Source organism: Petaurus breviceps, unplaced genomic scaffold, assembly GCF_028583685.1.
Source record: "Petaurus breviceps papuanus isolate PSGF00001 unplaced genomic scaffold, PetGlider_PUasm1.0 101, whole genome shotgun sequence".
Lineage (NCBI taxonomy): Eukaryota > Metazoa > Chordata > Mammalia > Diprotodontia > Petauridae > Petaurus > Petaurus breviceps.
Genome location: NW_027185575.1, coordinates 4,163,488 through 4,179,922, shown reverse-complemented (window position 1 = coordinate 4,179,922; position 16,435 = coordinate 4,163,488). Strand labels below are relative to the sequence as shown.

At 41.0% G+C, this 16,435-nt stretch overlaps 1 protein-coding gene across 1 annotated transcript in view; it reads right to left on the bottom strand.

The window, feature by feature from the left end:
* The window catches only part of LOC138158088 (glycosyltransferase 1 domain-containing protein 1-like), a 107,401-nt gene extending 91,714 nt beyond the window's left edge, over positions 1-15,687 (bottom strand). The window contains exon 1 of the mRNA XM_069084076.1: positions 15,536-15,687. Within this exon, the coding sequence (XP_068940177.1) occupies positions 15,536-15,603 (68 nt within the window). The 5' untranslated portion in view covers positions 15,604-15,687. The remainder of the gene's footprint in view (positions 1-15,535) is intronic.
* Between the last annotated feature and the right edge of the window lie 748 nt (positions 15,688-16,435).

Below are 16,435 nucleotides of genomic sequence, written 5' to 3'. Positions count from 1 at the left end.
TTCCAAGTCTGTAATCTCACCTTACTGTACCTATCCATCCTACAATTCTGTGATAAGATGTGGGGAGCCAAAGAGGCCTGATTCAGGACTCAGATAATAATCCTAATAGTGTGCTTTAATATAAGAGCTCTTTGAGATGCGGTTTTTTTGTTAAGCTTGCTCCCAAATTCTTCATTATGCATTACACTTATAAGGATGTTACTTGAGTTCTGAGACCAATAGGCTCTACCCCAAGATTTTGGTTATTGAGAGCCAAAATATTTGATTCAGCACTCAGTAATCTTTGGGTGGTCAGCTCTAAACGTGATGTCTTTTGATGACTGCAGTTTTGGCTTTGAAGTCTGTTCTCAGTTGTATCCGTTTATGACTGCAGCTGCATTAGGAGATACCTGAGGACTAGATCAAAGGTTTTATCCCAAGACTTTAGTCACTTAGATAACAAATCCTTATCAAATTATCTATTCTGTGATATTTCCAGGATATAACAGACTAAGATAATGATAAAAAAAACTTGAGTCCTGTTCATTTGTCTCATTGCTCTATAAAAACCTTGTACTAAGAATCAATAAATGGAGTTCATGGTTCTTCTACCCACATGGTCTGGTCATTTCTTATTCACTTCTTTGACCATGTTTAGTGCTGGACACTGAGCAGTCCACAGCAATAGGAGGTCTCTACTCTAAAAGTCCAGTTTCTTGACTATCCATCTCCAGGCCTCTGTCCACCACAACTTGCAACAAATTCTCCCTCCTCTCAATTTAGCTACCTCCTAGCCAATCTTCACAGCTCAACTTACTCCATAGTTTGTTTTTTTCCCCCCAGCTCTTCTAGCATATATTCATCTTTGCCTTCTTTGGATGACTATACAATTCCAAGACATTGATCCCTAAAGAATTTAATCAAATGTTCTTGACTGTCTTGTCATGGGCATTTGTCTTGATTCTCAAAGAAATGGTAAGTTACCTGAAAGCAATGTCCATGTCTCCTGCTTCTCTGCCACTCCCCTATTCATCTAGCACTGAACTAGGCACAGTAGGCACTCACTACACAAAGAATTGAGCTGAAGTGAAAGAGATGCTCTTAAACCATCATATCACACCGGATTCTCTTCTAATTTCTATCACATTCTTAAGTCTAGACTCTAGAAACACAACTCTAGAGAATGTGCTGGAAGAAGAACTAAGAATTAAGCAAGATAATAGGAGAAATGGAAATCAAGAGAAGGCTGGATTTTCACACTCTGAAAATTGGGAAAGATGACAAAAGGTGGGAAATAGTTAATGTTGGAGGGTTATGAGAAGATAGGGACACTAGTACATTGTTGTTGGAGCTGTCAATCAGTATAACCATTTGGGAAAGTGATTAAGGATTATACAAATAAAGTGACTAAATTGTCCATACCCTTTGGCCCAGAGATTCTATTTGGAATTTGCGTTTATATCCCCAACGAGGCTACTGAACAAATAAAATAACTTTTTGTGATAGCAAAGAAGTGGAAATAAAGTAGAAATTCACCAATTGGAAAATCGTTAAACAAATTATGACATATGAAAGAAATAGGATATTACTGTGCTGTAAGAAATTGTGAATGTGAAGAATAGAAAGAATACTAGAAAGATCTATATGAAATGATGCAGAGTAAAGCAAGCAAAGTCAAGAAAACAATAGACACAAGACTGTAAATGGAAAGGAGTATTAAAAACATCAAAAGTGAATGTTGCAAAATTAAACAATAAGCATGACTTGAAAGAAGAGACATAAGAAGCTGCTCCCCAGCCCCACTACTTGGTATGGGTAGGATGCCCACAAGTGATTTCACAGACTTTTTCAATGTCTTGATAGTTATTCAGATTCTTCCTGGGTTTTTTTTCTTTATTTTTATTTAATTTTTTTTTTTGGTCTTAAAAATGCTTTTTGTTACATACACTGGCTCTAGAAGGAAAATGGAGTGGGATACTTGGGAAAATTATGATGGTATAAAGAAACAAAATACATCAACAAAACTTTTTTTTTTTTTAAGAATGGAGCAAGAGAACAAGAAAAGAGAAAATCCTTTTTGTTTGCTTGAAACAGAAAGGTATTTTCTTTTTATCAATAACTTTCACAGGTATAAATAGGTACCTTGAAACATGGGCCACCATTCTCATTTTATAAGGAAATCAGAAGGGTTATGCTGTTCAAATGTTCTTCCTAAGGTCACCATTTCTCTTGTTCTATTTCCTATTTTCCAACATACTGGCAACTATTCCTTCTGCTCCATTCTACTGATGAATCTCTGCCCCAAACGCTATTCCTGGTGGGTACCCACTCATGATTCTCTAGACTCATTCTCCAAACTTCAGGTCTTCCTCCTGCAGCCATCTTGCCCTTTCATGGTACCCTCTTCCTTCAAGCTCTCCTTTACATATTGTCTTCTTCTTGCTGAAATGTCAGCTCCTTGAGGGAAGGAACTATCTTGTTTGCACATATGTGTATCCCCAGTAGTTAACACAGTGCCTGGCACACAGGATGTGTGCCATCAATGCTCTATCTATCCATTTCTCTATCTGTCTGTCTCTCCCTCTTTCTGCCTGTCTCTGTCTCTGTTTATCTCTTTGTATCTGTCTCCCTTCCTCCCTCCCTCTTTCTCTCTCTCCAAACAGGAAGTTAAATAGTTAAGGCAGTAAGGAAGGTAGCAGGTTTAAATGTGGCCAGTGTTGTAGCTCAGTAGTAAAGAAGAAGAATAAATATGATGGGGAGGTAGAATACCACCTCTGACCCACCCATACTGGCCACAAAACTCTGGCTGAGTCATTTAACCTTTGTTTTCTAAGTACAAATTTCAAAGAAGGTACTGACTTGCATTTCTCACCTGAGAGTTCTCTTTTCCAAAGAAATCAGGAGAACAAACATTTTATTCCCCTTAAGAAGCTACTAGCAACAACTTTTTATCATGATACCTGACAAATGGAATAGAAAGGCTTTTGTGATTCTAATTTCATTTCCCTATTGACTGATCATGTAGGACATGATTGCGCTTTAATTTCTGATTGATCAGCAGTCAGCACTGGCTCATTCCATGTTCAGATGCTTGGTCCCTACTCTTTCTGTCAACCAATAAATAGACCTATAAATATGCTGAAATTCACAAGGAATGTTCCTATTTACAGGAAATTTGCTTAAAATTGCAAAATCTTTCAGGGATGCAAATAATCACCCGTGAAGTATCTGCTTTGTCAGCTCCTTAACTCTGGATATTGTACTGTTCTCAAGTATTGATATTCTCTATTACATGGTCCTTCAATATGAGGAAAACCTCTTAAGGCATAATTTAGATATTCAATTCAAGTACAATGTACAGAGTACAATGGCTAGAGATGTGGATCCAGAATCAGGAAAGCCTGCTTTCAAATCATGCTTCATGCCCTTCCTACCTATGAGGCTCTGCACTAACCTATCTGGGCCTCAGTTTCTTCAACTATAAAATATATGGATGGATGGATGGATGGATTGATGGATGGATGGACGGATGGACGGACAGACAGACAGACAGACAGAAAAAGAGACAAATGGACAAAGAGAGAGAATGAATAGACAGAGTGATAGGTGGAGAGATAGACAGATGATAGACATTCTTAGGAGATAAAGAAGCTTATCAAATTCATTAGGCAAAATAACCTAGTTTACAAACTTATTATCAAAGAAACAAAAATACTGAGGGGGAGAAGGTCTTCTAACTTACTTCTTATGTTCTATTCTTTCCAACAATTTCTGACCATTTGCTGTCAGACCAACAAAGTCTGACCATTGACTTTTTTGGGGTCTGTTAAACCTGAAATGCTTCATATTTTTAAAATACTAATTAAAGGGGTGGCTAGATGGCACAGTGAATAGAGCACTGGCCCTGGAGTCAGGAGGACCTGAGTTCAAATCCGGCCTCAGACATTTAACACTTACTAGCCATGTGACCTTGGGCAAGTCATTTAACCCCAATTGCCCTGCCCTCCAAAAAGCAAAAAATAAAATAAAATACTATTTAAAGTCTGTCTTCCATGGGGAGGCAGAACAAAAGGCTGCCATCTTCTTACCTAACTAGCTCTTCAGATGGGCAGCTGGGTGGCAAAACAGAGCACTGGACTTAGAATCAGGAAAACTCATCTTTATAAGTTCAAATCTGGCCTCCAACATACACTAGTGCTAAATGACCTTGGGAAAGTCACTTTACCCTGTTTATCTCAGCTTACTCATCTGTAAAGTAAGTTGGAAAAGGAAACAGCAAACCACTCTAGTATCTTTGCTAAGAAAACCCCAATTGGGGTCACAAAGAGTTGGACAGGACTGAACAAAGCTTTTCAATGAGCCGTGCTCCAAATGATGTTATCCTATATGGGTAACATTATCCCAACAATAGCCATTCTCCATATGTGTGGGTGGAGAAGAGAAAAGGGAATGAAGCTAAGAATCCAATGAGTCAGTGGGGCATTTTTGTTATTAATGTAACACAATTGCCCAGCACAGTGCCTGGTATGAAATAGGAGCTTAATAAGTGTCTCTTGCATGAATACAGGTATTTCCTTAGCCCTCAAAGAACTGACTGCCCCAAAGATCACATGAGGTACGTTAATGGCAGAACCATAACTAGATGAACATGTGCCCCCAAATTCAAATCCAGAGCTCCTACAAGTAGCTTATTTGTGTACCAAATCATTGATTTCACATTTCCAATAAGAGAAGTCAGTGTCATTCTCAGAACCTGGTTCTAAATAAGGAAAAAACTGAAGCTGACTCTGTTTTCCTAATCATAAAAAAGGCAATTTCTTTCCCTTTCCATTTTAACAACCCCAAGTCTTCTCTCACTGGTCTCCCCAAAGTATTCCAATGCTGGTATCACCATTCATTATTTCTTTTATGTCAGAGAGTCAAGTAAAATGAACCAAATACCAAAGCTTTTAGTGTTCATTTACAGAGGCCTATAGTTTGTTGTTGAATTATTTGTTCCATCAATTCTCCTTCAGAAATGCTCTGATTATTTTTCAATACTTAATATTTTTTGAAAAATGAGGTCGCATTTCCCTTTAGATTTAAATACAGCTACTGTTTCCTGGAAGAAAAAAAAGGCACAGTAATTGTCTAGCTACTTTAATCCTCTCAAGAAATATAAAGACAAAACTTCGTCCCTCCCCCCAAAAAATCCCAATAACTTTTTATTGTCTTTTCTTTCTTTGTAAATGCCTGGCAATAGTGATATCCTTAAGAATAACAATACTGTGAAACTAGTTTGGCTCCCAAAAAAGAATGGAATATTGGAGGGTGGTCTTCTAACTCACTTCTTATATTCTACTCTTTCCAGAAATTTCTGACCACTGATTTCTTTGAGTCTTTTAAACCTAAAATGCTTCACATTTTTAAAATACCTATTAAAGTCTGTCTCCTAGGAGGGAGCAGAACAAAAGTTTACCATCTTCTGCATTCGAATGATCTTTCTTCTGTCTCCCTGTCTCCCAACATTGTACTCACCTTCCCTTCAGCAAAATCTCCTAAAAATTCTTTGACTTTTTCCTGTTTTCCAGCACTTTAATCATAGCTGTAACAACTTCAGGCTAGAAAGGTGCTGACAGAATGTTAACCCTAGCCCCTCACTTCTAAGATAAGGCCACTGAGGCTTAGAAAAATGAAGAGACACCCACCTCCCACCTCCCAAGGCCATTATTAGCAGCCCAAGATGAAGATCATACATCCAACTCCTCATCCAATGCCTTTTCCACTGTTGGAAATTTACTTTAGAATCTTAAAGGGATATTCCTGGCATTTGAATCAACCATTTTATATATATATACATATATATGTGTGTGTGTGTGTGTATGTATATGTGTGTATTTGTTTTCTTCTATATCCTTTCCAGGTTCTACCAATTCAATGTCAGGTATGACACAAGGGACAAAGGCATACTAGTATTGCTTTAAAAGGAAGGCCATTTCATGGTTCCTAAACACTATACTCTTATGCAATCACCAAAAGGACTAAATCCCTTTCTCACTATGGTTCTTCTGGTGACAACTTGGGTTGGGTTTAATTGTAAATCATCCAATGTTGTACTTTCAAATACACAGAGCTTTCATGGGATCAGAGATGACCTTTGAGATCAACTAGCCCAACCACCTTGCTAAAAGTAACACAGGTAGTAATTGGCAGAGTTAACATTTAAACCTAGGACTCTCCAGCTGCTAATCATTGCTCTCTCACATTTGTGCAAGAGATTTGTTCTTCCTCCACAACTTAATTCTATGGTTCTCCTGTGGAACTAAGATCTATTTGTTTCTTCCCACTGGTCATTTTTCATTCCAACTGTATTTCCAAGGAGTGGGTCAATATCTAGAGAGAGTATAAAAAGGACCTGAATACAGGTCACAGAACCTCAGAACTGGAGGGTCCTGTGGAGCCACAGAATCTGCATTCTGTGAGGTCCAATAAAGACTAAGAAGCTGCAGGTAACAGTTTCTGATGAACAGCTTAAAATCAGAGAGGGTCATCTCCAAGATGGCCAGAGTGGGCAGAATTTTGCAGCCACGTTCACTATCTTGAATAGGCTTGACTCCAATAAACTCGAAATGGTTTATGTGATCTATACTGCAAGAGAGAGACTCCTCAAAGATGAAAACACAAGTCTTTTAAGTACCTTCCCTACTAGGGTTCAGTATACAGGACTGTATTTCATGGAGACTGGGTAAATGTTCACTGAATGAATAAGTGAACCTGATGAGGTTTCCTAAAGGAAAAGATCATGTCTCTGAAAGCATCTCAGCCACTGAATGTTCTCATTCATTTCAGTAGCCCAGATCAGCGGCCCAAGGCATCTGGCCCACCTAGATTATTTAATTAGCTTAGTAGACAGTCTTTTCACCACAGTCTCTCTTGACCCACCCCAAACTTACCTTTCACTAAGACACCAGGCTCACTCCAAACTGCTTAAACACTCATTAATCCCACCTAGATCCTTTATCATCATCATCATCATCATTAACTTAGAGTTACCAGATCTGCAAAGTAGTGATGAACCCTTCCTTAAGTCTTCTATAAACTCCAGCTGAGCTCAAGTAATGTTTAATGAGCAACAGATGGATGTGCTGATAAATGTTTATAACAACTGGGCTATCCCAGAAAAAAAAAATGCATGCACACTTATAAATTTAATCAGAATTATTAATATTTTATGTCTAGACAATCAACAAAACAAAAATAATTAAGCCTGAATTTTTAGCAACTGCTTCAAAATTAGATTTCTAAGATATGAATTCTCATACTGAAAACAGTTGGCTCTTGTAAGCAGGTTAGAGTGGACTCCAGATCACCCCTTTGGGTGGGCACGGCTGAGTCACTGAAAATTGTAGGGGGGGGGGAAGCATCCAACCCACTGTGAGAAAACAAGCATATAAATTCACTGGTGAAATGATTCAAAAGTTGGGAAAAACAATTTTGAAATAGGAGGAAAGAGTTACTAAAAACTATCCATACTCTTTGACCCTGCAATTCTTCTCCTAGGTTCAGGTATATTCCCCCATGACAAAGAGAAGAGCCAAAAAGTGACTCCAGTCCCCCCCCAAAAAAATACAGAATAAGAACATGAGAGAATAGTATTGTGCCACAGGGCTAGGCTAGTTTAAGGGTAACAGATTTGGGCATAGATATTTTGGGAGGACCAAGGATAGAAGTAGCTGGACTAAGGAGGGCTAAACCAGGTTGAGTAAAAGAGATTTGGGCCAAGCTACAATGAAAGCCTTATGGCCTCAGACAAATGCCTCATGTGGGAAGATTCAAGGAGAGTTCAAGGGGGTTCCCAGAGCCTGTACCTTATTAACACCACCACCAAAGAAAACAAAAACTCAGGTCAAATAAATGGGAAAACATTGAATCTAAATCATTAACACTAGAGGAGATATCTCTCCTTTTTGTTAACAAAAAGAACAGAGAGGAACATAATTCTCAACTACAACTACTAGAGTAAAGACTCACTTCAAAGGGATGGCAGAGAAGAAGCAGGAAATTAATTGCGTGAGCTCCTGCACCAACCACCTTCGATACCTGTAAATTATGACTCTAAACAAATTTTAGAGCTACAGAACCTACAACATGACAGGGAGAAACAAATTGCCTGCTGAAAGCAGCATGGCAGGCCAACAGGAAGGGTCCATCGAACCAAGTTGGAAGCCAACTGCAATCCCGCGTGAGCCATGTGGGCCCAGACCAGGGGTAGCCCCAACCAGCAATGCAGACTGGTTGGAGCAGACTTTAGGAGAGTGAATCACCGGCAGCTGTAGTGGTTTTCAGACTCCTCAACCCATAAACACCAAAGAGAAAATAAAAAGTCAGTGGGGAACTCCATTGGAACCGGGTAACAGAAAAGCGAGGTCTGGTCCCTGTCCCCGGGGTGAGAGGTGGTGGAGGCGCAGCCACGTGGCTGCCTCTGAAGCTCCTGGCCTACAGATCTTAGGGGGACCAAGTGACCATTCAGAGGGTAATTGCTCCTGCTTTGACCTGCTTGGATCTGGGTCACTGTCTTGGGTGGTAGTCCTGGTGTGAGAAACTCCAGTGTGCCAGAGCTTGTGGTAGTTGTAGAGAGGGCACCCTCTTCAAATCTCTGACAACATTTGCGAAAACCCCAGCGATTTGGGAGACAGCTCTCTCCACTCTGGACCGGGGTCATCCAGCTAGTAAGTGTCAGAGGCTGGATTTGAACTAAGGAGGATGAGTCTTCCTAACTCTTGGTCCAGCACTCTTATCTACTGTGCCACCTAGGTGCCCACTTAGCACAGTATGTGGCACATAGTAAGCACTTAATAAATGTTTGCTGATTTAATTTGACTTGTTGATTGATTTATGGATATACAGTCCTCCCATCTCTCTGCCTTTACTTAGTCTGGCCATCATGCTTAAAATATACCTTGACTATGCAATGTAGAATCCCTAGTTTATTTCCAAATGTAGAAGCAAAGCCTCCTCTTCCCCCACCACACACACACACACACACACACACACACACACACACACACACACCCTTATAAAAATATACTAGTCTGATAGTTGGACTAATGTGAAGAAGAAACCCATTACCAATCTTTCTTTACTATCAATTGTAGAACAAGGTCCTACTCCCCACTCTCCAAATCTGATCCAATCCAAGATCCAATACCCTCTTTCCTCATTTCTAGGAAGGGATTAGGGTACTGATCAGAGAGTTAGTCTTTTTAGGTCACCAGTGACCATCTCTGGGAGAGCCCTTTAGTTTTTGCGGTTGAGTCTTATGACCCCATGTGGGGTTTTCTTGGCAAAGATACCAGACTGGTTTGCCATTTCCTTCTCCAGCTCATTTTACCAGTCAGGAAACTGAGGCAAACAGGATGAAGTGACTTGCCCAGGATCCCATAGCTAGGAAGTATCTGAGGCCAGATTTGAACTCATGTCTTCCTGACTCCAGGGCCAAGGCTCTCAGCTACTATACCAACTGGCTGCCCAGGACAATGATTCTCCAGGAGTTTCTTGAAAGTGATTACTGTTCTATGAAATGTAGTAGTAGATTAACCCTTAACTCTGTAAATAACACTGTGAAATTTTCCCTATTCAAGATTTCCTTGTTCAGTTTTGAGGCAGTTGAGTAGCACTGCAGTAAGACATTGGGATATAAAGGCAGGAAGCCCTGAATTCAAATCCTTCCTCAAATATGTGTTTACTAGTCCTATGACCCTGGACAGGTCACTTAACTTCTCAGCCTCAGTTTCCTCATTTATAAAATGGGTATAAAAATAGCACCTAGTTCATGGGTTTGTTGTGAGGAACAGTTAAGGTAAGTGTTTTACAAACCTCAATGTGAATACTGTCATATTAACATTTTTATTCCTATAAATGCTAAGAGTCAGGTTCCCATAATGAATCCCCCTGAAATGGGGGAATTATTCAAATTAGCACTGCATATTTCCATTGAGCTCAAACAAATCACCATATTTTCCAAACATTACAACTTCTCTGAATAATCTGAATTTGAACACACGTGATCACTTCAGAGGATTCATGATTCTCGCTAACAGGGCATAGCAGAGTCCAAAATGACTCAGTATTAATAGCATATTGAACATATCAGAGGACAAGAGGGATTTTCTGTGGTTGGGACATTTCTCTCTGTCTCAGGCACAACAATGATTAAATTTAGATTAGAATTAAATTAATTAAAAATTGTTTCTGACAGGCTTGTGCCTAAGATGCAGAGTACTCATATTTTGTTCTTCACCAGAAAATTGGGGTGTTTCCTGATTATTTCAGAAGCTGGTGCTTTCACCCAGAAGTTTTGTGGTTGTTCAGGCATGTTCAATTCTACATGACCTCATTTGGGGTTTTCTTGGCAAAAATACTAGAGTGGTTTGCCATTTTCTTCTCCACAGCAATTCTTACAGATAAGGAAAATGAGGCAAACAGGGTTAAATGACTTGCCCAGGGTCACACAGCTATTAAGTGTCTTTGGCTAGATTTGAACTCAGGAAGATGATTCTTCCTGACTCCAGGCCTGGCACTCGGTGCACTGTGCCACCTAGGACCCTTTATCCAAAGTTACCTTATATATATTTTGTATCTTTATACACACATGCACACATTTTTTTCCCTGATAGAATAGAAGCTTCTTGAAGCCAGGGGTGATTTCATGTTTGTCTTTAGATTCCCAGTATCCTGCATCTTTATAAGATGCTGCTTTATAAGAGCAGAGGATCACAGATTTAGGACCATTAGGGGCCAGTACCCATCCAGTTCTGACATTCAACAATTCCTAGTGGTATGCCCAATGATAATGAAGTAACTAAGTAAGCAAACCAATTTTAGGTCTCAAGCTTTCTGACTCAACACCTGGGATCTTTCTACTATCACAAGGATGTTGTAATAAGCAAATGAGATATTCCAAATTAAACTTCATAATATTTCACAAGTTTTGGATTATTTTTCAAATGTGTACTTCAGATGGATGCTCTTTATATTTCATTAAATGCTTTTGTTTCTGTTGGATAAAATTCTCCTTTCTCAAACAGGTCATGATCATCTCCAAAAAGACAAAAATAATTTTAAAGAAGGATTTGACAAGAATGAAATATTTTATTCTAAAACCAAGTGCTAATATTAGGGAAATAATATCATTTAACTGCACTGGGGACTTCTAATAGTAATGATAATGCCTTATATTTGCATGTAGCCAAGGAAGTCCATGACCAAAAAAAAAAAAAAAAGGTTAAAGTACCCCTGTGTTTGTGTGTGTGTGTTTAGTTGTTTTTCCGTCACATCTGACCCTTTGTGATGACATTTGGTGTTTTCGTGGTAAAGTTAATGGAGTGGTTTGCCATTTCCTTCTCCAGCTCATTTTACAAATAAAAAAAAAAAACTGAGGCAAACAGGCAAAGCCCTTTAGGTGAGAGGCCAAAAGAGCTTTTGTTGTTGAGTCCTTCTGACTCGACTCATGACCCCATTTGGGATTTTCTTGGCAAAGATACTAGATTGGTTTGCCACTGTCTTCTCCAGCTCATTTTATGGATGAGGAAACTGAGGCAAACAGGGTGAAGTCACTTGCCCAGGATCACACAGCTAGTAAGTGTCTGAGGCCAGGTGTGAACTCAGAAAGATGAGAAGATGAGACTTCCTGAATCCAGACCTGGAGCTCTGTCTAATGCAAAATAAATGTTGTCAGTATTATTTATAAACCAACTTTATTTACATCAAATCTAATCCAGGCAAACCTACTAGAAGAACTTGCAAGGTCTATTTCCTCTTATATAATGTGGAGATTCACTCTCTTCCTAAACTCTCTACAGCCTAACTTATAACCTCATCATTCAACCAAAACTACTCTTCCCAAAGTTACCAGTGATCTCTTCATTAACAAACCAATTTTTTTCTTTTCTCCATCCTCATCCCTTCTGATTTCTCTGCAAGCTTTTGACACTATAGATCTCCCTCCTTTCCTTGAAACTCTTTTCTCTCTAGGTGCCAGGTGGGGAACTTGTGGCTCTCTAAGTCCTCAAGTCCTAAATTCTAAAGACAGTTGAACTAAGAAATCTTAGGGGAAAGTTCTTTGAAAGTTTATTGTTCATTTTTGAATCAAATCTGACTCTTCATGACCTTAGTTGGGATTTTCTTTTGCAAAGATACTGGAGTGAACTGCCATTTTCTTTTCCAGCTCATTTTACAGATAAGGAAACTGAGGCAAACAGATTAAGGGACTTGCCCAGGGTCACACAGTTAGTATTTGAGGTCACATTTGAACTCAGGTCTTCCTGACCTCGTACTCTATCCACTGTGTCACCTAATTTCCCACTATCACTCTGACAACGAGCAATTAATTATCTTCCCCCTCTATGGCCCTCAATTTCTTCATCTATAAAATCAGACAGTTGGGCTTAACTGGCTTCCAAAGTCCCTTCCACTTCCAAGGGTATGATCTTACAATTTTTTCCTCATTAGATGCTACAAGGGTAAGATGCCAAAGGGGAAGGCAGGAACATTAATGGGAGGTGGGGGCTGAAATTACTTTGTACATATTTTGTATTTATGTAACTCTATACTCTATACATGCTTCTTCACCACGAAATGTCATATCTTTGCTGGGTAGAATGTTGAATTTGGAAAAAAGAAGGCCTAGGTTCAAATCCCAACCACCCTACTTACTACCCATGTGACCCTGAACAAGTCACTTCTCTCTGGGCTTCAGTTTCATCAATAAAATGGGAAGGTTGCACTTCTCAGGTCCTTTTCAGCTCTAAATCTATGGCTCTCTACACACTGGGACCCCAAAGGGAAAGCAAGCAAACACACTCAGGGAGAACCTGAAGCACATGCCAATCCTTATGGTAGTAATGATTTCTTTGTTTTGGTCTTTCTATCACCAGGGACAGTAGAACCTATATACTACTAGAACAGAAGAGAGAAAAAATATATAGATATAGATATAAATGTATTATATATAAATTTTTTTAAACCCACTATAAAAAATAAAAGGAAAATTCAAGAGAGGATACAGATCAGTAAAGCAATGCTATTACTACATTTTACAATATAGTATATGCTTTTCAAAATTTTGTATGGAACAGATTCTCATGTTCTTGTAGAAAAAATCAAAGTCACATGGTAAATGCACTGGATTATTAATTATTATAAATTAATTAATTTTTAAGGAATCATAGGAATCATATGCTAGGAATCATAGTGTTCACTTGACCAATCAACAAACATTTCTTAAAAACTACATTTGTGGGGTGGCTAGGTGGATGTAGTGAATAGAGCACTGGCCTTGGACTCAGGAGGACCTGAGTTCAAATTTGACCTCATACACAACACAAAAAACTAACCATGTGACCTTGGGCAAGTCACTTAACCCCAATTGCCCTACCTTCCCCTCTTCTAAAAAGAAAAAAAAAAAACATTTGCCAGGAACAATGCTAGACCCTGGAAAGACAAAGACAAAAAGGAAATAGTTCTATCCTCAGAGAGCTTACTTTCTATAAATAGACATGTTTTCTTTTTGTTGGTCAGATGTTTCAGTAGTATCTGATTCTCTATGACCCCATTTTGGATATTTTTGGCAAAGATCATGGAGTGGTTTGCCACTTCCTTTTCTAGGTCATTTGGCAGAAGAGGAAACTGAGGAAAACTGAGTTAAGTGACTTGCCCAGAGTCACACAGTAAGGATGGATTTGAACTCAGGAAGATGAGTCTTCCAAGCTCAGTAAGTATTATTCTATCTACAGCATCACATAGGGGGAAGGAGGGAGAGAATGAGACAGACAGAGAGAGAGAGAGAGACCCTCTTCCAAAGCTAGTACCGTGTTTCCCTGATAATAAGACCTATCCTGAAAATAAGCCCTCCCCTTACTGTGTAAGATTCCTCTAAAATAAGCCCTCCCCCTAAAATAAGCCCTATTGAGATTGCTACTGTAGAGAAGGTGATCCCCTGCGCTACACGCTACATTATGGTACCCTCTGTATGCACCATCCCCCCTTCCTCCCCCCTGAAACGCATGCCCCGCGCTCCAAGCTGCATCCAATCAGAGCTGCAGCAGTGAGCGCTTCATCCTGTTCTTCCCCAGTGATTTGCTTGCTGGCGCCATTGAGAGCAGTGCCGCGGAGGAGAGCTGAGGGAGGACAACGTAAGCCCTCCCCTGAAAATAAGCCCTCTGGTGTTTTTCTTTCCAAAAAAATTAATAAGACAGTGTCTTATTATTGGGGAAACACAGTAGGGCACATTCTGTGGTACATATTGTCTTGAACAGTTGCCTAGACCTAGCATCAAGAGAGGTAAGTACTTGTCCCAGGTCACAGCGAACTTGACAGAACTCAAAGTCAGGTCTTCCTGGTTTCCTACCTGACTCTTTATATATTGTCTGCCTCTTTTTCTTGATGAATTAATATAGAGTTGACCCAAATTAAGAGTGTGTTAATGAAGAGGTGGGGGAGATGCATTAATGGAGAAAGGAGCATGATAAATGGAAGGAAGGTAATTTAACAGGATGAAGGGCATTTTAAGAGTCGCGGGTATAGGAGAGGGTTGAAAGTACATTAAGGGCAGGAGGAAGCATCCTAAGGGAAGAGGGGGAAAAGATTAGGCATATTAATGTGTTGGGTAGAGGATGTATTATTGTAGGGAGGAAGATGCATTAATAGGGAGAGGAAATATTAATGGAAAGAAGGCCATATTAGTGGTAGAGGCAATATTAATGACAACAGGGGAGAATACATATCATTGGGAAAACAGGTATATTATTGTGGGGGAGGCCTTAATGGGAAGAGGGTATATATTAATGGGAGGAAGGGCACATTAATGAGCAGGGGTAGGGTGTACTATTGGAGGAAGAAGGGCATATTATTAGGGGGTAGGTTAATGGAAGGAGGGCATAAAGTACATTAAGTGCAATGGGGGAAGGCCATATGGGGAGAACATCAATGGCAGAAGGGCATAAGGTATATTAATAATAAGGGAAAGGTACATTATTGGAAGGAGAAGATTCATTAATAGGAGGAAGGCACATCAAAGGCAAGGGGGCAAAAGGCACATTAATGAGCAGAAGGGTGCATTTTGGGAAGGGAAGGGGTGCATTAATGAGAAGGCCATAAGAGGCAATGTGTTATTGGAGGAAAAGGATGCCTTCATTAATGGGGGGAGGCACATCAATGGGTAAGGGGAAGGTGCATTAATGGGGAGAGAGCATATAAATGGGAGTAAGAGCATACTAACAGAGGAAGGCAGAAGGCACATCGGTGGGCAGAGCAGGGTGCATTTTGGAGGGGCGATTAATGGGAGAAAGTATATACGGGGGAGAGGGATTGGCTTCATAATGGCTGGAAGGCACAAGGCACGTTAATGGGCTAGGGTGAGGGGTCCTCAGAGCGGCTCCAGGGGCCCTCCTAGCTCGGTTAGTTGGGAGCTGGGCCTCCTGGGCCCTGGGAACTTTGGCCGGGCTGAACCAGGCTGCGCATCCTCCTCCTCCTCGTCTTCCTCCTCCCCCCTCCGGCCCCCGCGTTTCCCCGCACGTACCGGATCCGCGCGGCCGTCACGGCGTTGCCGGTGTTCGCTCGCAGCACGGCCAGGAAGAGGATCCGCATGGTGCCAGCCGGGAACGCAAGGAACCCTAGCCATGGACCGGCCTGGCCGCGGCTCCGGCTCCCAGCACCGCTCCCGGCCCCGGACCCGCCTCCAGCCCCGGCCCCGTCCCCGCCCCTAGATAAGCCCCTCACCCAGCCCCCTCGGACCCCTCATGTTGCTAGGAGACTGTGCGCTGTGAGACCTGGGGGAGTGCGCGATCCTTCCCCAGGGTCTACCTCGGGCTCTGCGCTAGCCTTCCATCCCTGGCGCGGCCAGTACCAATCGGAAGGAATGGGATAGGAGAGGGGGGGAGGTGATCCGGGGATGCTCCCAGCTCATCGAGCATCTCTGAGAGCACGAGCGGCCCCTGGTGCCAGGACAAGACGAGATGAAGAAGAGAGGAGGGCAGAGGGGCATCCCTAGCCAACTTGTCCCAGGTTCACCAGCATCCTTTGGCATTGCCCACCCCCCTCCCGGAAGTAATCTTTCTCTCTCCTGGAGTTTTTCACTGCACAGTTTCAGGCTCTCAGTATCTTGCACTTACCTGTTCTTGTCAGCCAATCAGCAAGCGCCTCCTTTATGCCAGGCAGTATGCTAAGAACTGCGGATACAAAGACAAAAGCGAAAACCTCTGCAACACCACCACCACCACTAGCTCCTTGAGGACAGAGACAGGACTTTTTTTTTTTTTTTTAATATCCAATCCTGGGAATTTAGCACAGCGCACTGCAAGCAGTAGGCACTTAACGTTTCAGAATCACGGAGTTGGAAAGGAGCTAGGTAGTGATATTAATGGATTACAAGAACAAGGTCACAGAGCAGTCCTCGGTACTATGTCTGTCTTGGGTATTT